Raw genomic sequence first — 26,143 nt, 5'->3', positions numbered from 1 at the left:
TACCCTTACCCTACCCTTACACTACCCTTACCCTACCCATACCCTACCCATACCCTACCCATACCCTACCCTTACCCTACCCTTACCCTACCCTTACCCTACCCTTACACTACCCTTACACTACCCGCCTAACCCATACTCTACCCTTACCCTACCCATACCCTACCCATACCCTACCCTTACCCTACCCTTACACTACCCTTACACTACCCTTACCCTACCCTTACACTACGCGCCTAACCCATACTCTACCCTTACCCTACCCATACCCTACCCATACCCTACCCTTACCCTACCCATACTCTACCCTTACCCTACCCTTACCCTACCCTTACCCTACCCTTACCCTACCCATACCCTACCCTTACCCTACCCTTACCCTACCCTTACCCTACCCTTACACTACCCTTACACTACCCATACCCTACCCTTACCCTACCCTTACCCTACCCATACCCTACCCTTACCCTACCCTTACCCTACCCTTACCCTACCCTTACACTACCCTTACACTACCCATACCCTACCCATACCCTACCCTTACCCTACCCATACTCTACCCTTACCCTACCCTTACCCTACCCATACCCTACCCTTACCCTACCCTTACCCTACCCTTACCCTACCCTTACACTACCCTTACACTACCCGCCTAACCCATACTCTACCCTTACCCTACCCATACCCTACCCATACCCTACCCTTACCCTACCCTTACCCTACCCTTACACTACCCTTACCCTACCCTTACACTACGCGCCTAACCCATACTCTACCCTTACCCTACCCATACCCTACCCATACCCTACCCTTACCCTACCCATACTCTACCCTTACACTACCCTTACCCTACCCTTACACTACCCGCCTAACCCATACTCTACCCTTACCCTACCCATACCCTACCCATACCCTACCCTTACCCTACCCATACTCTACCCTTACCCTACCCTTACCCTACCCTTACCCTACCCTTACCCTACCCATACCCTACCCTTACCCTACCCTTACCCTACCCTTACACTACCCTTACCCTACCCTTACCCTACCCTTACACTACCCTTACCCTACCCTTACACTACGCGCCTAACCCATACCCTACCCATACCCTATCCTTACCCTACCCTTACCCTACCCTTACACTACCCTTACCCTACCCTTACACTACGCGCCTAACCCATACCCTACCCTTACCCTACCCTTACCCTACCCTTACACTACCCTTACCCTACCCTTACCCTACCCTTACCCTACCCATACCCTACCCTTACACTACCCTTACACTACCCTTACCCTACCCATACCCTACCCTTACCCTACCCATACCCTACCCTTACACTACCCTTACACTACCCTTACCCTACCCTTACACTACCCATACCCTACCCTTACCCTACCCATACCCTACCCTTACACTACCCTTACACTACGCGCCTAACCCATACCCTACCCTTACCCTACCCTTACACTACCCTTACACTACCCTTACACTACCCTTACCCTACCCATACCCTACCCTTACCCTACCCTTACCCTACCCATACTCTACCCTTACACTACCCTTACCCTACCCTTACCCTACCCATACCCTACCCATACCCTACCCTTACCCTACCCATACCCTACCCTTACACTACCCTTACCCTACCCTTACCCTACCCATACCCTACCCATACCCTACCCTTACCCTACCCTTACCCTACCCATACCCTACCCATACCCTACCCTTACCCTACCCTTACCCTACCCTTACACTACCCTTACCCTACCCTTACCCTACCCTTACCCTACCCTTACCCTACCCTTACACTACCCTTACACTACCCATACACTACCCGCCTAACCCACACCCTACCCTTACACTACCCATACACTACCCTTACACTACCCATACCCTACTCATACCCTACCCATACCCTACCCATACCCTACCCTTACCCTACCCTTACCCTACCCTTACCCTACCCTTACCCTACCCTTACCCTACCCTTACCCTACCCTTACCCTACCCTTACCCTACCCTTACCCTACCCTTACACTACCCTTACCCTACCCTTACACTACGCGCCTAACCCATACCCTACCCTTACCCTACCCTTACCCTACCCTTACCCTACCCTTACACTACCCTTACCCTACCCTTACACTACGCGCCTAACCCATACTCTACCCTTACCCTACCCTTACCCTACCCATACCCTACCCTTACCCTACCCTTACCCTACCCATACCCTACCCTTACCCTACCCTAACCCTACCCTTACACTACCCTTACCCTACCCTTACACTACCCGCCTAACCCATACTCTACCCTTACCCTACCCTTACCCTACCCTTACACTACGCGCCTAACCCATACTCTACCCTTACCCTACCCTTACCCTACCCTTACCCTACCCTTACCCTACCCTTACCCTACCCTTACCCTACCCTTACACTACCCGCCTAACCCATACTCTACCCTTACCCTACCCTTACCCTACCCTTACCCTACCCTTACCCTACCCTTACACTACCCTTACACTACCCGCCTAACCCATACTCTACCCTTACCCTACCCTTACCCTACCCTTACCCTACCCTTACCCTACCCTTACCCTACCCTTACCCTACCCTTACACTACCCGCCTAACCCATACTCTACCCTTACCCTACCCTTACCCTACCCTTACCCTACCCTTACACTACCCTTACACTACCCGCCTAACCCATACTCTACCCTTACCCTACCCATACCCTACCCTTACCCTACCCATACCCTACCCTTACCCTACCCTTACCCTACCCTTACCCTACCCTTACACTACCCTTACCCTACCCTTACACTACCCTTACCCTACCCTTACACTACGCGCCTAACCCATACCCTACCCTTACCCTACCCTTACCCTACCCTTACCCTACCCTAACCCTACCCTTACACTACCCTTACCCTACCCTTACCCTACCCTTACCCTACCCTAACCCTACCCTTACACTACCCGCCTAACCCATACTCTACCCTTACACTACCCGCCTAACCCACTCATGAAGGGGTTTAGTTTATTTTATTTTAGTTTATTTATTTATTTGAGCAGGGACAGTGTACAATATACATTAACCTCAAAGGGAGAGATGCTGTACCAGGTTATAGCACTTGTGTCCCGGGGCACTGATGTCAACAAAGTCATAAAAATACTAATACAGAATAATACATTTCCCCAAAAACAGCATTAAAATCAACACACACTTCATTCATTCAAAGCATTACATTGCACTGTTGCACACACACCAATTACAGGACATTATGGGAACAAGTTTGTTTTAAAATAAGACATTTTTTAGCCTGGTGTGAAAAAGTGTTAAAATTTACACATTCCACTGTTTGATGCCACACTGGAGAAAGTGGAGCTGCGGATTTACACTGGGGGGTCCTGATTTACACTGGGGGGTCCTGATTTACACTGGGGGGTCCTGATTTACACTGGGGGGTCCTGATTTACACTGGGGGGTCCTGATTTACACTGGGGGGTCCTGATTTACACTGGGGGGTCCTGATTTACACTGGGGGGTCCTACACTCGCCCCCAACAGTCGATCGAGTGGCTCGAGATGAAATTTCTGAGCTCAGTGAAATAAACTTTTTTTTAATGGAGGAGCTGCTGTACCATTAATTATGGTTTATTTGGCCTCTGATTGGTCGGCTCTAACGGTGTGATACTGGCCTGTGATTGGTCGGCTGTAACGGTGTGATACTGGCCTTTGATTGGTCGACTGTAACGGTGTGATACTGGCCTTTGATTGGTCGGCTCTAACGGTGTGATACTGGCCTGTGATTGGTCGGCTGTAACGGTGTGATACTGGCCTCTGATTGGTCGGCTGTAACGGTGTGATACTGGCCTCTGATTGGTCGGCTGTAACGGTGTGATACTGGCCTTTGATTGGTCGGCTCTAACGGTGTGATACTGGCCTCTGATTGGTCGGCTGTAACTGTGTGATACTGGCCTCTGATTGGTCGGCTCTAACGGTGTGATACTGGCCTTTGATTGGTCGGCTGTAACGGTGTGATACTGGCCTTTGATTGGTCGGCTGTAACGGTGTGATACTGGCCTTTGATTGGTCGGCTGTAACGGTGTGATACTGGCCTTTGATTGGTCGGCTGTAACGGTGTGATACTGGCCTCTGATTGGTCGGCTGTAACGGTGTGATACTGGCCTTTGATTGGTCGGCTGTAACGGTGTGATACTGGCCTTTGATTGGTCGGCTGTAACGGTGTGATACTGGCCTCTGATTGGTCGGCTGTAACTGTGTGATACTGGCCTCTGATTGGTCGGCTGTAACGGTGTGATACTGGCCTTTGATTGGTCGGCTGTAACGGTGTGATACTGGCCTCTGATTGGTCGGCTGTAACTGTGTGATACTGGCCTTTGATTGGTCGGCTGTAACGGTGTGATACTGGCCTCTGATTGGTCGGCTGTAACGGTGTGATACTGGCCTTTGATTGGTCGGCTGTAACGGTGTGATACTGGGCTCTGATTGGTCGGCTGTAACGGTGTGATACTGGCCTTTGATTGGTCGGCTGTAACGGTGTGATACTGGCCTTTGATTGGTTGGCTGTAACGGTGTGATACTGGCCTTTGATTGGTCGGCTGTAACGGTGTGATACTGGCCTCTGATTGGTCGGCTGTAACGGTGTGATACTGGCCTCTGATTGGTCGGCTGTAACTGTGTGATACTGGCCTCTGATTGGTCAGCTCTAACGGTGTGATACTGGCCTTTGATTGGTCGGCTGTAACGGTGTGATACTGGCCTTTGATTGGTCGGCTGTAACTGTGTGATACTGGCCTTTGATTGGTCGGCTGTAACTGTGTGACACTGGCCTCTGATTGGTCGGCTGTAACGGTGTGATACTGGCCTCTGATTGGTCGGCTGTAACTGTGTGACACTGGCCTCTGATTGGTCGGTTGTAACTGTGTGATACTGGCCTCTGATTGGTCGGCTGTAACTGTGTGACACTGGCCTCTGATTGGTCGGTTGTAACGGTGTGATACTGGCCTTTGATTGGTCGGCTGTAACTGTGTGATACTGGCCTTTGATTGGTCGGCTGTAACGGTGTGATACTGGCCTCTGATTGGTCGGCTGTAACGGTGTGATACTGGCCTCTGATTGGTCGGCTGTAACTGTGTGATACTGGCCTTTGATTGGTCGGCTGTAACGGTGTGATACTGGCCTCTGATTGGTCGGCTGTAACTGTGTGATACTGGCCTCTGATTGGTCGGCTGTAACGGTGTGATACTGGCCTGTGATTGGTCGGCTGTAACGGTGTGATACTGGCCTTTGATTGGTCGGCTGTAACGGTGTGATACTGGCCTCTGATTGGTCGGCTGTAACTGTGTGATACTGGCCTCTGATTGGTCGGCTGTAACGGTGTGATACTGGCCTCTGATTGGTCGGCTGTAACGGTGTGATACTGGCCTGTGATTGGTCGGCTGTAACGGTGTGATACTGGCCTCTGATTGGTCGGCTGTAACGGTGTGATACTGGCCTCTGATTGGTCGGCTGTAACTGTGTGATACTGGCCTCTGATTGGTCGGCTGTAACTGTGTGATACTGGCCTTTGATTGGTCGGCTCTAACGGTGTGATACTGGCCTCTGATTGGTCGGCTCTAACGGTGTGATACTGGCCTCTGATTGGTCGGCTGTAACGGTGTGATACTGGCCTTTGATTGGTCGGCTCTAACGGTGTGATACTGGCCTCTGATTGGTCGGCTGTAACGGTGTGATACTGGCCTCTGATTGGTCGGCTGTAACGGTGTGATACTGGCCTTTGATTGGTCAGGTGTAACTGTGTGATACTGGCCTCTGATTGGTCGGCTCTAACGGTGTGATACTGGCCTCTGATTGGTCGGCTGTAACGGTGTGATACTGGCCTTTGATTGGTCGGCTGTAACGGTGTGATACTGGCCTGTGATTGGTCGGCTGTAACGGTGTGATACTGGCCTTTGATTGGTCGGCTGTAACGGTGTGATACTGGCCTCTGATTGGTCGGCTGTAACTGTGTGATACTGGCCTCTGATTGGTCGGCTGTAACGGTGTGATACTGGCCTGTGATTGGTCGGCTGTAACGGTGTGATACTGGCCTCTGATTGGTCGGCTGTAACGGTGTGATACTGGCCTCTGATTGGTCGGCTGTAACTGTGTGATACTGGCCTCTGATTGGTCGGCTCTAACGGTGTGATACTGGCCTCTGATTGGTCGGCTGTAACGGTGTGATACTGGCCTCTGATTGGTCGGCTCTAACGGTGTGATACTGGCCTCTGATTGGTCGGCTGTAACGGTGTGATACTGGCCTCTGATTGGTCGGCTCTAACGGTGTGATACTGGCCTTTGATTGGTCGGCTGTAACGGTGTGATACTGGCCTCTGATTGGTCGGCTGTAACTGTGTGATACTGGCCTCTGATTGGTCGGCTGTAACGGTGTGATACTGGCCTCTGATTGGTCGGCTGTAACGGTGTGATACTGGCCTCTGATTGGTCGGCTGTAACTGTGTGATACTGGCCTCTGATTGGTCGGCTGTAACTGTGTGATACTGGCCTCTGATTGGTCGGCTGTAACGGTGTGATACTGGCCTCTGATTGGTCGGCTGTAACGGTGTGATACTGGCCTTTGATTGGTCGGCTGTAACGGTGTGATACTGGCCTTTGATTGGTCGGCTATAACGGTGTGATACTGGCCTCTGATTGGTCGGCTGTAACGGTGTGATACTGGCCTCTGATTGGTCGGCTATAACGGTGTGATACTGGCCTCTGATTGGTCGGCTGTAACGGTGTGATACTGGCCTCTGATTGGTCGGCTGTAACGGTGTGATACTGGCCTGTGATTGGTCGGCTGTAACGGTGTGATACTGGCCTTTGATTGGTCGGCTCTAACGGTGTGATACTGGCCTCTGATTGGTCGGCTGTAACGGTGTGATACTGGCCTTTGATTGGTCGGCTGTAACGGTGTGATACTGGCCTTTGATTGGTCGGCTGTAACGGTGTGATACTGGCCTGTGATTGGTCGGCTGTAACGGTGTGATACTGGCCTCTGATTGGTCGGCTGTAACGGTGTGATACTGGCCTGTGATTGGTCGGCTGTAACGGTGTGATACTGGCCTTTGATTGGTCGGCTGTAACTGTGTGATACTGGCCTCTGATTGGTCGGCTGTAACTGTGTGATACTGGCCTTTGATTGGTCGGCGCGGCTGTAATGGTGGAAGTACAGGTTGAAGTGTTTGTTCCACTCAGGCTTCAGCTCATAGAGGCCCCGCCCCGTCACTCCAGGCTTCCTGCAAAACAAAACATCATCTTATACTTTACATAATGGAGCTCCCCCTGCAGGCCGCAGAGGGAATGACTTTGAAGGAATCGGTGGATTATGGGTCGAGCGGCAAAAGCAGGATCGGAAAATGAATATTAAATCTTTCTATTGAAGTTTTGATGCTGTCGGTCGTCAAAACTGGAGGAAAACGTAGTAAATTTTACAGAAAACAAAGTGACGGGAAATGACTGAATCTCACCTGAACGAGGCCACGGCGTCGATGACTCGCTCCAAACCCGTCTCCTTGTTTCCCTGAATAAAGAAAAGATCGGCACAAATGGTCTGTCATGTGTGTCATAATGTCACCTGGTCTGTTATGTGGTAGTGGTAGTAGTAGTAGTAGTAGCAGTAGTAGTAGTGGTAGTGGTAGTTGTAGTAGTAGTAGTAGCAGTAGCAGTAGCAGTAGCAGTAGTAGTAGCAGTATAGTATAGTATAGTATAGTATAGTATAGTATTCCTCACGTTCTCGGGCAGGGCCTTCAGTAACTCGCTGTGGGCCATGGGGCGGATGCAGAGCTGATGAATGATCTCTCTCCTCACTTCATCCAGAGGCTCCACGTCCCCCACACCGGGGGAGAAGCGCTCGCCTGAGGGGGAGGCATGGGGGGGGGGAGGCATGGGGGGGGGGAGGCATGGGGGGGGGAGGAGGCAGATGAGTTACACCCTCGCATGTCCATACTGGTGACCACAGTGACCGGGGTAAAAGAGTTCTTTTGGTCTGTCATTAAGATGAGAGATGATGGAATCTTTACCTTTACAGCAGGGGTCACCAACGTGGTGCCCACCGGGGGCCCTTTGGGGCATGTCCAGTAGCCCTTGGGACTTTTTCTAAAGTGTAAAACACTTCTTTTTCTTGAATCTATAAAATTACAGTTATTTTGGTTCTTGTGACTCAGTATGAGTTTAAAATAAAGCTATTTTAATATAATATGGAGTCAATATCCTATAAGTGAACAGTGAAGTTTAAGTCTTTAGGATTTGTTTTTAACTGGTCGCCCTCCAACAACTTAATGCTCTTAAAGTCGCCCTCAGCTGAAATAAGGTTGGTGACCCCTGCTTTACAGGTTTAAGCCGCCATCTGCAGGCTGTCATCAGAACTGCAGACGGCCCGCAGACGGCCTGCAGACGGCCTGCAGACGGCCCGCAGACGGCCCGCAGACGGCCTGCAGACGGCCTGCAGACGGCCTGCAGACGGCCTGCACACGGCCTGCAGACGGCCCGCAGACGGCCCGCAGACGGCCCGCAGACGGCCCGCAGACGGCCCGCAGACGGCCTGCAGACGGCCTGCAGACGGCCCGCAGACGGCCTGCAGACGGCCCGCAGACGGCCCGCAGACGGCCCGCAGACGGCCCGCAGACGGCCTGCAGACGGCCTGCAGACGGCCCGCAGACGGCCTGCAGACGGCCTGCAGACGGCCTGCAGACGGCCCGCAGACGGCCCGCAGACGGCCCGCAGACGGCCTGCAGACGGCCCGCAGACGGCCCGCAGACGGCCTGCAGACGGCCCGCAGACGGCCCGCAGACGGCCCGCAGACGGCCCGCAGACGGCCTGCAGACGGCCTGCAGACGGCCCGCAGACGGCCTGCAGACGGCCCGCAGACGGCCCGCAGACGGCCTGCAGACGGCCCGCAGACGGCCTGCAGACGGCCCGCAGACGGCCTGCACACGGCCTGCAGACGGCCCGCAGACGGCCTGCAGACGGCCCGCAGACGGCCCGCAGACGGCCTGCAGACGGCCCGCAGACGGCCTGCAGACGGCCCGCAGACGGCCCGCAGACGGCCTGCAGACGGCCCGCAGACGGCCTGCAGACGGCCCGCAGACGGCCTGCACACGGCCTGCAGACGGCCCGCAGACGGCCTGCAGACGGCCCGCAGACGGCCCGCAGACGGCCTGCAGACGGCCCGCAGACGGCCTGCAGACGGCCTGCAGACGGCCTGCACACGGCCTGCAGACGGCCTGCACACGGCCTGCAGACGGCCTGCAGACGGCCTGCACACGGCCTGCAGACGGCCCGCAGACGGCCTGCAGACGGCCCGCAGACGGCCTGCAGACGGCCCGCAGACGGCCTGCACACGGCCTGCAGACGGCCCGCAGACGGCCTGCAGACGGCCCGCAGACGGCCCGCAGACGGCCTGCAGACGGCCCGCAGACGGCCTGCAGACGGCCTGCAGACGGCCTGCACACGGCCCGCAGACGGCCCGCAGACGGCCCGCAGACGGCCTGCACACGGCCCGCAGACGGCCTGCAGACGGCCTGCAGACGGCCCGCAGACGGCCTGCACACGGCCTGCAGACGGCCCGCAGACGGCCTGCAGACGGCCCGCAGACGGCCTGCAGACGGCCCGCAGACGGCCCGCAGACGGCCTGCAGACGGCCCGCAGACGGCCCGCAGACGGCCTGCAGACGGCCTGCACACGGCCCGCAGACGGCCCGCAGACGGCCTGCAGACGGCCCGCAGACGGCCTGCACACGGCCTGCAGACGGCCTGCAGACGGCCTGCACACGGCCTGCACACGGCCCGCAGACGGCCCGCAGACGGCCTGCAGACGGCCCGCAGACGGCCTGCACACGGCCTGCAGACGGCCCGCAGACGGCCTGCACACGGCCTGCAGACGGCCTGCACACGGCCTGCAGACGGCCCGCAGACGGCCCGCAGACGGCCCGCAGACGGCCTGCACACGGCCTGCAGACGGCCTGCAGACGGCCTGCAGACGGCCTGCACACGGCCTGCACACGGCCCGCAGACGGCCCGCAGACGGCCCGCAGACGGCCTGCACACGGCCTGCAGACGGCCTGCAGACGGCCTGCACACGGCCCGCACACGGCCTGCACACGGCCCGCAGACGGCCCGCAGACGGCCTGCAGACGGCCCGCAGACGGCCTGCAGACGGCCCGCAGACGGCCCGCAGACGGCCTGCACACGGCCTGCAGACGGCCTGCACACGGCCTGCAGACGGCCCGCAGACGGCCCGCAGACGGCCTGCAGACGGCCTGCACACGGCCTGCAGACGGCCTGCAGACGGCCTGCACACGGCCTGCACACGGCCTGCAGACGGCCCGCAGACGGCCCGCAGACGGCCTGCAGACGGCCTGCACACGGCCTGCAGACGGCCTGCAGACGGCCCGCAGACGGCCCGCAGACGGCCCGCAGACGGCCTGCAGACGGCCTGCACACGGCCTGCAGACGGCCTGCAGACGGCCTGCACACGGCCTGCACACGGCCTGCAGACGGCCCGCAGACGGCCCGCAGACGGCCTGCAGACGGCCTGCACACGGCCTGCACACGGCCCGCAGACGGCCTGCAGACGGCCCGCAGACGGCCCGCAGACGGCCCGCAGACGGCCTGCAGACGGCCTGCACACGGCCTGCAGACGGCCTGCAGACGGCCTGCACACGGCCTGCAGACGGCCCGCAGACGGCCCGCAGACGGCCTGCAGACGGCCTGCACACGGCCTGCACACGGCCTGCAGACGGCCCGCAGACGGCCTGCAGACGGCCCGCAGACGGCCTGCAGACGGCCCGCAGACGGCCCGCAGACGGCCTGCACACGGCCTGCAGACGGCCCGCAGACGGCCCGCAGACGGCCTGCACACGGCCTGCACACGGCCTGCAGACGGCCTGCAGACGGCCTGCACACGGCCTGCACACGGCCTGCAGACGGCCCGCAGACGGCCCGCAGACGGCCTGCAGACGGCCTGCACACGGCCTGCACACGGCCCGCAGACGGCCTGCAGACGGCCCGCAGACGGCCCGCAGACGGCCTGCAGACGGCCCGCAGACGGCCTGCACACGGCCTGCAGACGGCCCGCAGACGGCCCGCAGACGGCCCGCAGACGGCCTGCAGACGGCCTGCACACGGCCTGCAGACGGCCCGCAGACGGCCTGCAGACGGCCTGCAGACGGCCCGCAGACGGCATGCACACGGCCCGCAGACGGCCCGCAGACGGCCTGCACACGGCCCGCAGACGGCCCGCAGACGGCCTGCAGACGGCCTGCAGACGGCCTGCAGACGGCCTGCACACGGCCCGCAGACGGCCTGCAGACGGCCTGCAGACGGCCTGCACACGGCCCGCAGACGGCGGCTGAAGGTAAAGATTTCAACATCTCTAACCCTAGTTTCAGACCAAATGAAGTTTTTCTAGATTAGGTTATTGATTATAGTTTATAGATTATTAATACGTACTGGTGACCATGATGACGAGGTGCAGCATCTCTTCGATCATGGTGTTGTTCTGTTGAAGCACATCCTGAAAAATAGTTTGAGCAGTGAAGACCCCATCTGTAACCCTGCCCCATACAGACCCACTGTCATGACTCCATCTGTAACCCTGCCCCAAACAGACCCACTGTCATGACCCCATCTGTAACCCTGCCCCATACAGACCCACTGTCATGACTCCATCTGTAACCCTGCCCCATACAGACCCACTGTCACGACCCCACCTGTAACCCTGCCCCATACAGACCCACTGTCACGACCCCACCTGTAACCCTGCCCCATACAGACCCACTGTCATGACTCCATCTGTAACCCTGTCCCATACAGACCCACAGTCATGACCCCACCTGTAACCCTGCCCCATACAGACCCACAGTCATGACTCCATCTGTAACCCTGCCCCATACAGACCCACTGTCATGACCCCATCTGTAACCCTGCCCCATACAGACCCACTGTCATGACCCCATCTGTAACCCTGCCCCATACAGACCCACAGTCATGACTCCATCTGTAACCCTGCCCCATACAGACCCACAGTCATGACCCCATCTGTAACCCTGCCCCATACAGACCCACAGTCATGACCCCATCTGTAACCCTGCCCCATACAGACCCACAGTCATGACCCCATCTGTAACCCTGCCCCATACAGACCCACAGTCATGACTCCATCTGTAACCCTGCCCCATACAGACCCACTGTCATGACCCCATCTGTAACCCTGCCCCATACAGACCCACAGTCATGACCCCATCTGTAACCCTGCCCCATACAGACCCACAGTCATGACTCCATCTGTAACCCTGCCCCATACAGACCCACTGTCACGACCCCATCTGTAACCCTGCCCCATACAGACCCACAGTCTGTCATGACCCCATCTGTAACCCTGCCCCATACAGACCCACTGTCATGACCCCATCTGTAACCCTGCCCCATACAGACCCACTGTCTGTCATGACTCCATCTGTAACCCTGCCCCATACAGACCCACAGTCATGACCCCATCTGTAACCCTGCCCCATACAGACCCACAGTCATGACTCCATCTGTAACCCTGCCCCATACAGACCCACTGTCATGACCCCATCTGTAACCCTGCCCCATACAGACCCACAGTCATGACCCCATCTGTAACCCTGCCCCATACAGACCCACAGTCATGACTCCATCTGTAACCCTGCCCCATACAGACCCACTGTCACGACCCCATCTGTAACCCTGCCCCATACAGACCCACAGTCTGTCATGACCCCATCTGTAACCCTGCCCCATACAGACCCACTGTCATGACCCCATCTGTAACCCTGCCCCATACAGACCCACTGTCTGTCATGACCCCATCTGTAACCCTGCCCCATACAGACCCACAATCATGACTCCATCTGTAACCCTGCCCCATACAGACCCACTGTCATGACCCCATCTGTAACCCTGCCCCATACAGACCCACAGTCATGACTCCATCTGTAACCCTGCCCCACACAGACCCACTGTCATGACCCCATCTGTAACCCTGCCCCATACAGACCCACTGTCATGACCCCATCTGTAACCCTGCCCCATACAGACCCACTGTCATGACCCCATCTGTGACCCTGCCCCATACAGACCCACTGTCATGACCCCATTTGTAACCCTGCCCCATACAGACCCACTGTCATGACTCCATCTGTAACCCTGCCCCACACAGACCCACTGTCATGACCCCATCTGTAACCCTGCCCCATACAGACCCACAGTCTGTCACGACCCCATCTGTAACCCTGCCCCATACAGACCCACAGTCATGACTCCATCTGTAACCCTGCCCCATACAGACCCACTGTCACGACCCCATCTGTAACCCTGCCCCATACAGACCCACAGTCATGACCCCATCTGTAACCCTGCCCCATACAGACCCACTGTCATGACCCCATCTGTAACCCTGCCCCATACAGACCCACTGTCATGACTCCATCTGTAACCCTGCCCCGTACAGACCCACAGTCTGTCACGACCCCATCTGTAACCCTGCCCCATACAGACCCACTGTCATGACCCCATCTGTAACCCTGCCCCATACAGACCCACTGTCATGACCCCATCTGTAACCCTGCCCCACACAGACCCACTGTCATGACCCCATCTGTAACCCTGCCCCGTACAGACCCACAGTCTGTCATGACCCCATCTGTAACCCTGCCCCATACAGACCCACTGTCATGACTCCATCTGTAACCCTGCCCCATACAGACCCACAGTCTGTCATGACCCCATCTGTAACCCTGCCCCATACAGACCCACAGTCATGACTCCATCTGTAACCCTGCCCCATACAGACCCACAGTCTGTCCCGACTCCATCTGTAACCCTGCCCATACAGACCCACTGTCACGACCCCATCTGTAACCCTGCCCCATACAGACCCACTGTCATGACTCCATCTGTAACCCTGCCCCATACAGACCCACAGTCTGTCATGACTCCATCTGTAACCCTGCCCCATACAGACCCACAGTCTGTCATGACCCCATCTGTGACCCTGCCCCATACAGACCCAAAGTCTGTCATGACCCCATCTGTGACCCTGCCCCATACAGACCCACTGTCATGACCCCATCTGTAACCCTGCCCCATACAGACCCACAGTCATGACCCCATCTGTAACCCTGCCCCATACAGACCCACAGTCATGACTCCATCTGTAACCCTGCCCCATACAGACCCACAGTCATGACCCCATCTGTAACCCTGCCCCATACAGACCCACTGTCACGACCCCATCTGTAACCCTGCCCCATACAGACCCACTGTCACGACCCCATCTGTAACCCTGCCCCATACAGACCCACAGTCATGACCCCATCTGTAACCCTGCCCCATACAGACCCACTGTCATGACCCCATCTGTAACCCTGCCCCATACAGACCCACAGTCATGACCCCATCTGTAACCCTGCCCCATACAGACCCACAGTCTGTCATGACCCCATCTGTAACCCTGCCCCATACAGACCCACAGTCTGTCCCGACCCCATCTGTAACCCTGCCCCATACAGACCCACAGTCATGACCCCATCTGTAACCCTGCCCCACACAGACCCACTGTCATGACCCCATCTGTAACCCTGCCCCATACAGACCCACTGTCATGACCCCATCTGTAACCCTGCCCCATACAGACCCAGAGTCTGTCATGACCCCATCTGTAACCCTGCCCCATACAGACCCACAGTCTGTCATGACCCCATCTGTAACCCTGCCCCATACAGACCCACAGTCATGACCCCATCTGTAACCCTGCCCCATACAGACCCACTGTCATGACCCCATCTGTAACCCTGCCCCATACAGACCCACTGTCTGTCATGACCCCATCTGTAACCCTGCCCCATACAGACCCAATGTCACGACCCCATCTGTAACCCTGCCCCATACAGACCCACTGTCTGTCATGACCCCATCTGTAACCCTGCCCCATACAGACCCACTGTCATGACCCCATCTGTAACCCTGCCCCATACAGACCCAGAGTCTGTCATGACCCCATCTGTAACCCTGCCCCATACAGACCCACTGTCATGACCCCATCTGTAACCCTGCCCCATACAGACCCAATGTCACGACCCCATCTGTAACCCTGCCCCATACAGACCCACTGTCATGACCCCATCTGTAACCCTGCCCCATACAGACCCACTGTCATGACCCCATCTGTAACCCTGCCCCATACAGGCCCACAGTCATGACTCCACCTGTAACTCTGCCCCATACAGACCCACAGTCATGACCCCATCTGTAACCCTGCCCCATACAGACCCACAGTCTGTCATGACCCCATCTGTAACCCTGCCCCATACAGACCCACAGTCTGTCATGACCCCATCTGTAACCCTGCCCCATACAGACCCACAGTCATGACCCCATCTGTAACCCTGCCCCATACAGACCCACAGTCATGACCCCATCTGTAACCCTGCCCCATACAGACCCACTGTCATGACCCCATCTGTAACCCTGCCCCACACAGACCCAGTCATGACCCCATCTGTAACCCTGCCCCATACAGACCCACTGTCATGACCCCATCTGTAACCCTGCCCCATACAGACCCACAGTCTGTCATGACCCCATCTGTAACCCTGCCCCATACAGACCCACTGTCATAACCCCATCTGTAACTCTGCCCCATACAGACCCACTGTCTGTCATGACCCCATCTGTAACCCTGCCCCATACAGACCCACTGTCTGTCATGACCCCATCTGTAACTCTGCCCCATACAGACCCACAGTCTGTCATGACCCCATCTGTAACCCTGCCCCATACAGACCCACTGTCTGTCATGACTCCATCTGTAACCCTGCCCCATACAGACCCACTGTCTGTCATGACTCCATCTGTAACCCTGCCCCATACAGACCCACTGTCTGTCATGACCCCATCTGTAACCCTGCCCCATACAGACCCACTGTCATAACCCCATCTGTAACTCTGCCCCATACAGACCCACAGTCATGACTCCATCTGTAACCCTGCCCCATACAGACCCACTGTCATGACTCCATCTGTAACTCTGCCCCATACAGACCCACTGTCATGACCCCATCTGTAACTCTGCCCCATACAGACCCACAGTCTGTCATGACTCCATCTGTAACCCTGCCCCATACAGACCCACAGTCATGACCCCATCTGTAACTCTGCCCCATACAGACCCACTGTCATGACTCCATCTGTAACTCTGCCCCATACAGACCCACTGTCTGTCATGACCCCATCTGTAACCCTGCCCCATACAGACCCACAGTCATGACTCCATCTGTAACTCTGCCCCATACAGACCCACTGTCATGACTCCATCTGTAACTCTGCCCCATACAGACCCACAGTCTGTCATGACTCCATCTGTAACCCTGCCCCATACAGACCCACAGTCATGACCCCATCTGTAACCCTGCCCCATACAGACCCACAGTCATGACTCCATCTGTAACTCTGCCCCATACAGACCCACTGTCATGACCCCATCTGTAACTCTGCCCCATACAGACCCACTGTCATGACCCCATCTGTAACCCTGCCCCATACAGACCCACAGTCATGACTCCATCTGTAACCCTGCCCCATACAGACCCACTGTCATGACTCCATCTGTAACCCTGCCCCATACAGACCCACTGTCTGTCATGACCCCATCTGTAACTCTGCCCCATACAGACCCACTGTCATGACCCCATCTGTAACCCTGCCCCATACAGACCCACTGTCATGACCCCATCTGTAACCCTGCCCCATACAGACCCACAGTCTGTCATGACCCCATCTGTAACCCTGCCCCACACAGACCCACTGTCATGACCCCATCTGTAACCCTGCCCCATACAGACCCACAGTCATGACTCCATCTGTAACCCTGCCCCATACAGACCCACAGTCATGACCCCATCTGTAACCCTGCCCCATACAGACCCACTGTCATGACCCCATCTGTAACCCTGCCCCATACAGACCCACTGTCTGTCATGACCCCATCTGTAACTCTGCCCCATACAGACCCACTGTCATGACCCCATCTGTAACCCTGCCCCATACAGACCCACAGTCTGTCATGACCCCATCTGTAACCCTGCCCCATACAGACCCACAGTCATGACTCCATCTGTAACCCTGCCCCATACAGACCCACAGTCATGACCCCATCTGTAACCCTGCCCCATACAGACCCACAGTCACGACTCCATCAGTAACCCTGCCCCATACAGACCCACTGTCATGACCCCATCTGTAACCCTGCCCCATACAGACCCACTGTCACGACCCCATCTGTAACCCTGCCCCGTACAGACCCACAGTCTGTCACGACTCCATCTGTAACCCTGCCCCATACAGACCCACTGTCACGACCCCATCTGTAACCCTGCCCCGTACAGACCCACAGTCTGTCACGACCCCATCTGTAACCCTGCCCCATACAGACCCACTGTCACGACCCCATCTGTAACCCTGCCCCGTACAGACCCACAGTCTGTCATGACCCCATCTGTAACCCTGCCCCATACAGACCCAGAGTCATGACTCCATCTGTAACCCTGCCCCATACAGACCCACTGTCATGACCCCATCTGTAACCCTGCCCCATACAGACCCACAGTCTGTCACAACTCCATCTGTAACCCTGCCCCATACAGACCCACTGTCACGACCCCATCTGTAACCCTGCCCCATACAGACCCAATGTCACGACCCCATCTGTAACCCTGCCCCATACAGACCCACTGTCTGTCATGACTCCATCTGTAACCCTGCCCCGTACAGACCCACAGTCTGTCATGACCCCATCTGTAACCCTGCCCCATACAGACCCACAGTCATGACTCCATCTGTAACCCTGCCCCATACAGACCCACTGTCACGACCCCATCTGTAACCCTGCCCCATACAGACCCACAGTCATGACTCCATCTGTAACCCTGCCCCATACAGACCCACTGTCATGACCCCATCTGTAACCCTGCCCCATACAGACCCACAGTCTGTCATGACCCCATCTGTAACCCTGCCCCATACAGACCCACAGTTACGACCCCATCTGTAACCCTGCCCCATACAGACCCACAGTCATGACCCCATCTGTAACCCTGCCCCATACAGACCCACAGTCATGACTCCATCTGTAACCCTGCCCCATACAGACCCACAGTCATGACTCCATCTGTAACCCTGCCCCATACAGACCCACAGTTTGTCATGACCCCATCTGTAACCCTGCCCCATACAGACCCACTGTCATGACCCCATCTGTAACCCTGCCCCATACAGACCCACAGTTTGTCATGACCCCATCTGTAACCCTGCCCCATACAGACCCACTGTCATGACCCCATCTGTAACCCTGCCCCATACAGACCCACTGTCATGACCCCATCTGTAACCCTGCCCCATACAGACCCACTGTCATGACTCCATCTGTAACCCTGCCCCATACAGACCCACTGTCATGACCCCATCTGTAACCCTGCCCCATACAGACCCACAGTCATGACCCCATCTGTAACCCTGCCCCATACAGACCCACTGTCATGACCCCATCTGTAACCCTGCCCCATACAGACCCACTGTCATGACCCCATCTGTAACCCTGCCCCATACAGACCCACAGTCATGACTCCATCTGTAACCCTGCCCCATACAGACCCACAGTCTGTCATGACCCCATCTGTAACCCTGCCCCATACAGACCCACTGTCATGACTCCATCTGTAACTCTGCCCCATACAGACCCACTGTCACGACCCCATCTGTAACCCTGCCCCATACAGACCCACAGTCTGTCACGACCCCACCTGTGACCCTGCCCCATACAGACCCACAGTCTGTCATGACCCCATCTGTAACCCTGCCCCATACAGACCCACAGTCATGACTCCATCTGTAACCCTGCCCCATACAGACCCACTGTCATGACCCCATCTGTAACCCTGCCCCATACAGACCCACAGTCTGTCATGACCCCATCTGTAACCCTGCCCCACACAGACCCACTGTCATGACTCCATCTGTAACCCTGCCCCATACAGACCCACAGTCTGTCATGACCCCATCTGTAACCCTGCCCCATACAGACCCACAGTCTGTCATGACCCCATCTGTAACCCTGCCCCATACAGACCCACTGTCATGACCCCATCTGTAACCCTGCCCCATACAGACCCACAGTCATGACTCCATCTGTAACCCTGCCCCATACAGACCCACTGTCATGACCCCATCTGTAACCCTGCCCCATACAGACCCACTGTCATGACCCCATCTGTAACCCTGCCCCGTACAGACCCACAGTCTGTCATGACCCCATCAGTAACCCTGCCCCATACAGACCCACAGTCTGTCATGACCCCATCTGTAACCCTGCCCCATACAGACCCACTGTCATGACCCCAACTGTAACCCTGCCCCATACAGACCCACAGTCTGTCATGACCCCATCTGTAACCCTGCCCCATACAGACCCACTGTCATGACTCCATCTGTAGCCCTGCCCCATACAGACCCACTGTCATGACTCCATCTGTAACCCTGCCCCATACAGACCCACAGTCTGTCATGACTCCATCTGTAACCCTGCCCCATACAGACCCACAGTCTGTCCCGACTCCATCAGTAACCCTGCCCCATACAGACCCACTGTCATGACCCCATCAGTAACCCTGCCCCATACAGACCCACTGTCACGACCCCATCTGTAACCCTGCCCCATACAGACCCACAGTCTGTCATGACCCCATCTGTAACCCTGCCCCATACAGACCCACAGTCTGTCATGACCCCATCTGTAACCCTGCCCCATACAGACCCACAGTCTGTCATGACCCCATCTGTAACCCTGCCCCATACAGACCCACAGTCTGTCATGACCCCATCTGTAACTCTGCCCCATACAGACCCACTGTCATGACCCCATCAGTAACCCTGCCCCATACAGACCCACAGTCTGTCATGACCCCATCTGTAACCCTGCCCCATACAGACCCACAGTCTGTCATGACCCCATCTGTAACTCTGCCCCATACAGACCCACTGTCATGACCCCATCTGTAACCCTGCCCCATACAGACCCACAGTCTGTCATGACCCCATCTGTAACTCTGCCCCATACAGACCCACTGTCATGACCCCATCTGTAACCCTGCCCCATACAGACCCACAGTCTGTCATGACTCCATCTGTAACCCTGCCCCATACAGACCCACAGTCTGTCCCGACTCCATCAGTAACCCTGCCCCATACAGACCCACTGTCATGACCCCATCAGTAACCCTGCCCCATACAGACCCACTGTCACGACCCCATCTGTAACCCTGCCCCATACAGACCCACAGTCTGTCATGACCCCATCTGTAACCCTGCCCCATACAGACCCACTGTCTGTCATGACTCCATCTGTAACCCTGCCCCATACAGACTCACTGACTGTCATGACCCCATCTGTAACCCTGTCCCATACAGACCCACAGTCTGTCACGACCCCATCTGTAACCCTGCCCCATACAGACCCACAGTCTGTCATGACTCCATCTGTAACCCTGCCCCATACAGACCCACAGTCTGTCATGACCCCATCTGTAACCCTGCCCCATACAGACCCACAGTCTGTCATGACCCCATCTGTAACCCTGCCCCATACAGACCCACAGTCTGTCACGACCCCATCTGTAACCCTGCCCCATACAGACCCACTGTCATGACCCCATCTGTAACCCTGCCCCATACAGACCCACTGTCATGACCCCATCTGTAACCCTGCCCCATACAGACCCACTGTCATGACCCCATCTGTAACCCTGCCCCATACAGACCCACTGTCATGACCCCATCTGTAACCCTGCCCCATACAGACCCACTGTCATGACCCCATCTGTAACCCTGCCCCATACAGACCCACAGTCTGTCATGACCCCATCTGTAACCCTGCCCCATACAGACCCACAGTCTGTCATGACTCCATCTGTAACCCTGCCCCATACAGACCCACTGTCATGACCCCATCAGTAACCCTGCCCCATACAGACCCACTGTCATGACCCCATCTGTAACCCTGCCCCATACAGACCCACTGTCATGACTCCATCTGTAACCCTGCCCCATACAGACCCACAGTCTGTCATGACCCCATCTGTAACCCTGCCCCATACAGACCCACAGTCTGTCATGACCCCATCTGTAACCCTGCCCCATACAGACCCACAGTCTGTCATGACCCCATCTGTAACCCTGCCCCATACAGACCCACTGTCTGTCATGACTCCATCTGTAACCCTGCCCCATACAGACCCACAGTCATGACCCCATCTGTAACCCTGCCCCGTACAGACCCACTGTCACGACCCCATCTGTAACCCTGCCCCATACAGACCCACAGTCTGTCATGACCCCATCTGTAACCCTGCCCCATACAGACCCACAGTCTGTCATGACCCCATCTGTAACCCTGCCCCATACAGACCCACAGTCATAACCCCATCTGTAACCCTGCCCCATACAGACCCACTGTCATGACCCCATCTGTAACCCTGCCCCATACAGACCCACTGTCATGACTCCATCTGTAACCCTGCCCCATACAGACCCACAGTCATGACTCCATCTGTAACCCTGCCCCATACAGACCCACAGTCTGTCATGACCCCATCTGTAACCCTGCCCCATACAGACCCACAGTCTGTCATGACCCCATCTGTAACCCTGCCCCATACAGACCCACAGTCATGACTCCATCTGTAACCCTGCCCCATACAGACCCACAGTCATGACTCCATCTGTAACCCTGCCCCATACAGACCCACTGTCATGACTCCATCTGTAACCCTGCCCCATACAGACCCACAGTCATGACCCCATCTGTAACCCTGCCCCATACAGACCCAGAGTCATGACCCCATCTGTAACCCTGCCCCATACAGACCCACAGTCTGTCATGACTCCATCTGTAACCCTGCCCCATACAGACCCACAGTCATGACCCCATCTGTAACCCTGCCCCATACAGACCCACAGTCTGTCATGACCCCATCTGTAACCCTGCCCCATACAGACCCACAGTCATGACTCCATCTGTAACCCTGCCCCATACAGACCCACAGTCATGACTCCATCTGTAACCCTGCCCCATACAGACCCACTGTCATGACTCCATCTGTAACCCTGCCCCATACAGACCCACTGTCATGACCCCATCTGTAACCCTGCCCCATACAGACCCACAGTCTGTCATGACTCCATCTGTAACCCTGCCCCATACAGACCCACTGTCATGACTCCATCTGTAACCCTGCCCCATACAGACCCACAGTCTGTCATGACTCCATCTGTAACCCTGCCCCATACAGACCCACTGTCATGACCCCATCAGTAACCCTGCCCCATACAGACCCACTGTCATGACCCCATCAGTAACCCTGCCCCATACAGACCCACAGTCATGACTCCATCTGTAACCCTGCCCCATACAGACCCACAGTCATGACCCCATCTGTAACCCTGCCCCATACAGACCCACAGTCTGTCACGACCCCATCTGTAACCCTGCCCCATACAGACCCACAGTCATGACCCCATCTGTAACCCTGCCCCATACAGACCCACTGTCATGACCCCATCTGTAACCCTGCCCCATACAGACCCACAGTCTGTCACGACCCCATCTGTAACCCTGCCCCATACAGACCCACTGTCATGACCCCATCTGTAACCCTGCCCCATACAGACCCACAGTCTGTCACGACTCCATCTGTAACCCTGCCCCGTACAGACCCACTGTCATGACCCCATCTGTAACCCTGCCCCATACAGACCCACAGTCTGTCATGACTCCATCTGTAACCCTGCCCCATACAGACCCACAGTCATGACCCCATCTGTAACCCTGCCCCATACAGACCCACTGTCATGACTCCATCTGTAACCCTGCCCCATACAGACCCACAGTCATGACCCCATCTGTAACCCTGCCCCATACAGACCCACAGTCTGTCATGACTCCATCTGTAACCCTGCCCCATACAGACCCACAGTCTGTCATGACTCCATCTGTAACCCTGCCCCATACAGACCCACAGTCTGTCATGACCCCATCTGTAACCCTGCCCCATACAGACCCACTGTCATGACCCCATCTGTAACCCTGCCCCATACAGACCCACAGTCACGACCCCATCTGTAACCCTGCCCCATACAGACCCACAGTCTGTCATGACCCCATCTGTAACCCTGCCCCATACAGACCCACAGTCTGTCATGACCCCATCTGTAACCCTGCCCCATACAGACCCACAGTCTGTCATGACCCCATCTGTAACCCTGCCCCATACAGACCCACAGTCATGACCCCATCTGTAACCCTGCCCCATACAGACCCACTGTCACGACCCCATCTGTAACCCTGCCCCATACAGACCCACAGTCTGTCACGACCCCATCTGTAACCCTGCCCCATACAGACCCACTGTCTGTCATGACTCCATCTGTAACCCTGCCCCATACAGACCCACAGTCTGTCATGACCCCATCTGTAACCCTGCCCCATACAGACCCACTGTCATGACCCCATCAGTAACCCTGCCCCATACAGACCCACAGTCATGACTCCATCTGTGACCCTGCCCCATACAGACCCACTGTCATGACCCCATCTGTAACCCTGCCCCATACAGACCCACAGTCTGTCATGACTCCATCTGTAACCCTGCCCCATACAGACCCACTGTCATGACCCCATCAGTAACCCTGCCCCATACAGACCCACTGTCATGACCCCATCTGTAACCCTGCCCCATACAGACCCACTGTCTGTCATGACCCCATCTGTAACCCTGCCCCATACAGACCCACAGTCATGACCCCATCTGTAACCCTGCCCCATACAGACCCACAGTCATGACCCCATCTGTAACCCTGCCCCATACAGACCCACTGTCATGACCCCATCTGTAACCCTGCCCCATACAGACCCACAGTCATGACTCCATCTGTAACCCTGCCCCATACAGACCCACAGTCATGACCCCATCTGTAACCCTGCCCCATACAGACCCACTGTCTGTCATGACCCCATCTGTAACCCTGCCCCATACAGACCCACAGTCATGACCCCATCTGTAACCCTGCCCCATACAGACCCACAGTCTGTCACGACCCCATCTGTAACCCTGCCCCATACAGACCCACAGTCATGACCCCATCTGTAACCCTGCCCCATACAGACCCACAGTCTGTCATGAATCCATCTGTAACCCTGCCCCATACAGACCCACAGTCATGACCCCATCTGTAACCCTGCCCCATACAGACCCACTGTCACGACCCCATCTGTAACCCTGCCCCATACAGACCCACAGTCATGACCCCATCTGTAACCCTGCCCCATACAGACCCACTGTCACGACCCCATCTGTAACCCTGCCCCATACAGACCCACAGTCATGACCCCATCTGTAACCCTGCCCCATACAGACCCACAGTCATGACCCCATCTGTAACCCTGCCCCATACAGACCCACTGTCATGACCCCATCTGTAACCCTGCCCCATACAGACCCACAGTCTGTCATGACTCCATCTGTAACCCTGCCCCATACAGACCCACTGTCATGACCCCATCAGTAACCCTGCCCCATACAGACCCACTGTCATGACCCCATCTGTAACCCTGCCCCATACAGACCCACTGTCTGTCATGACCCCATCTGTAACCCTGCCCCATACAGACCCACAGTCATGACTCCATCTGTAACCCTGCCCCATACAGACCCACTGTCATGACCCCATCTGTAACCCTGCCCCATACAGACCCACAGTCATGACCCCATCTGTAACCCTGCCCCATACAGACCCACAGTCATGACCCCATCTGTAACCCTGCCCCATCTGTAACCCTGCCCCATACAGACCCACTGTCTGTCATGACCCCATCTGTAACCCTGCCCCATACAGACCCACAGTCATGACCCCATCTGTAACCCTGCCCCATACAGACCCACAGTCTGTCACGACCCCATCTGTAACCCTGCCCCATACAGACCCACAGTCTGTCATGACTCCATCTGTAACCCTGCCCCATACAGACCCACAGTCATGACTCCATCTGTAACCCTGCCCCATACAGACCCACAGTCTGTCATGAATCCATCTGTAACCCTGCCCCATACAGACCCACTGTCACGACCCCATCTGTAACCCTGCCCCATACAGACCCACAGTCATGACCCCATCTGTAACCCTGCCCCATACAGACCCACAGTCATGACCCCATCTGTAACCCTGCCCCATACAGACCCACAGTCATGACTCCATCTGTGACCCTGCCCCATACAGACCCACTGTCATGACCCCATCTGTAACCCTGCCCCATACAGACCCACAGTCTGTCATGACTCCATCTGTAACCCTGCCCCATACAGACCCACTGTCTGTCATGACCCCATCTGTAACCCTGCCCCATACAGACCCACTGTCATGACCCCATCTGTAACCCTGCCCCATACAGACCCACTGTCATGACCCCATCTGTAACCCTGCCCCATACAGACCCACTGTCATGACCCCATCTGTAACCCTGCCCCATACAGACCCACAGTCTGTCATGACCCCATCTGTAACCCTGCCCCATACAGACCCACAGTCATGACCCCATCTGTAACCCTGCCCCATACAGACCCACAGTCTGTCATGACCCCATCTGTAACCCTGCCCCATACAGACCCACAGTCATGATCCCATCTGTAACCCTGCCCCATACAGACCCACAGTCTGTCATGACCCCATCTGTAACCCTGCCCCATACAGACCCACAGTCATGACTCCATCTGTAACCCTGCCCCATACAGACCCACTGTCATGACCCCATCTGTAACCCTGCCCCATACAGACCCACAGTCATGACCCCATCTGTAACCCTGCCCCATACAGACCCACTGTCTGTCATGACCCCATCTGTAACCCTGCCCCATACAGACCCACAGTCATGACCCCATCTGTAACCCTGCCCCATACAGACCCACAGTCTGTCACGACCCCATCTGTAACCCTGCCCCATACAGACCC

The 26,143-nt window shown here is 56.3% G+C and overlaps 1 protein-coding gene across 1 annotated transcript in view; it reads right to left on the bottom strand.

Moving 5' to 3' along the window:
- ubr2 (ubiquitin protein ligase E3 component n-recognin 2) overlaps positions 1-26,143 on the bottom strand; it is a 132,204-nt gene that overhangs the window by 50,095 nt on the left and 55,966 nt on the right. The window contains exons 19-22 of the mRNA XM_079583267.1: positions 11,519-11,582; positions 7,800-7,924; positions 7,538-7,590; positions 7,200-7,306 (exon numbers count right to left, since the gene is read on the bottom strand). Of these exons, the coding sequence (XP_079439393.1) occupies positions 7,200-7,306; positions 7,538-7,590; positions 7,800-7,924; positions 11,519-11,582 (349 nt within the window). The remainder of the gene's footprint in view (positions 1-7,199; positions 7,307-7,537; positions 7,591-7,799; positions 7,925-11,518; positions 11,583-26,143) is intronic.

This window comes from Gobius niger (assembly GCF_951799975.1).
Source record: "Gobius niger genome assembly, contig: SCAFFOLD_64, whole genome shotgun sequence".
Lineage (NCBI taxonomy): Eukaryota > Metazoa > Chordata > Actinopteri > Gobiiformes > Gobiidae > Gobius > Gobius niger.
This window is presented reverse-complemented; position numbering and strand designations above follow the sequence as displayed.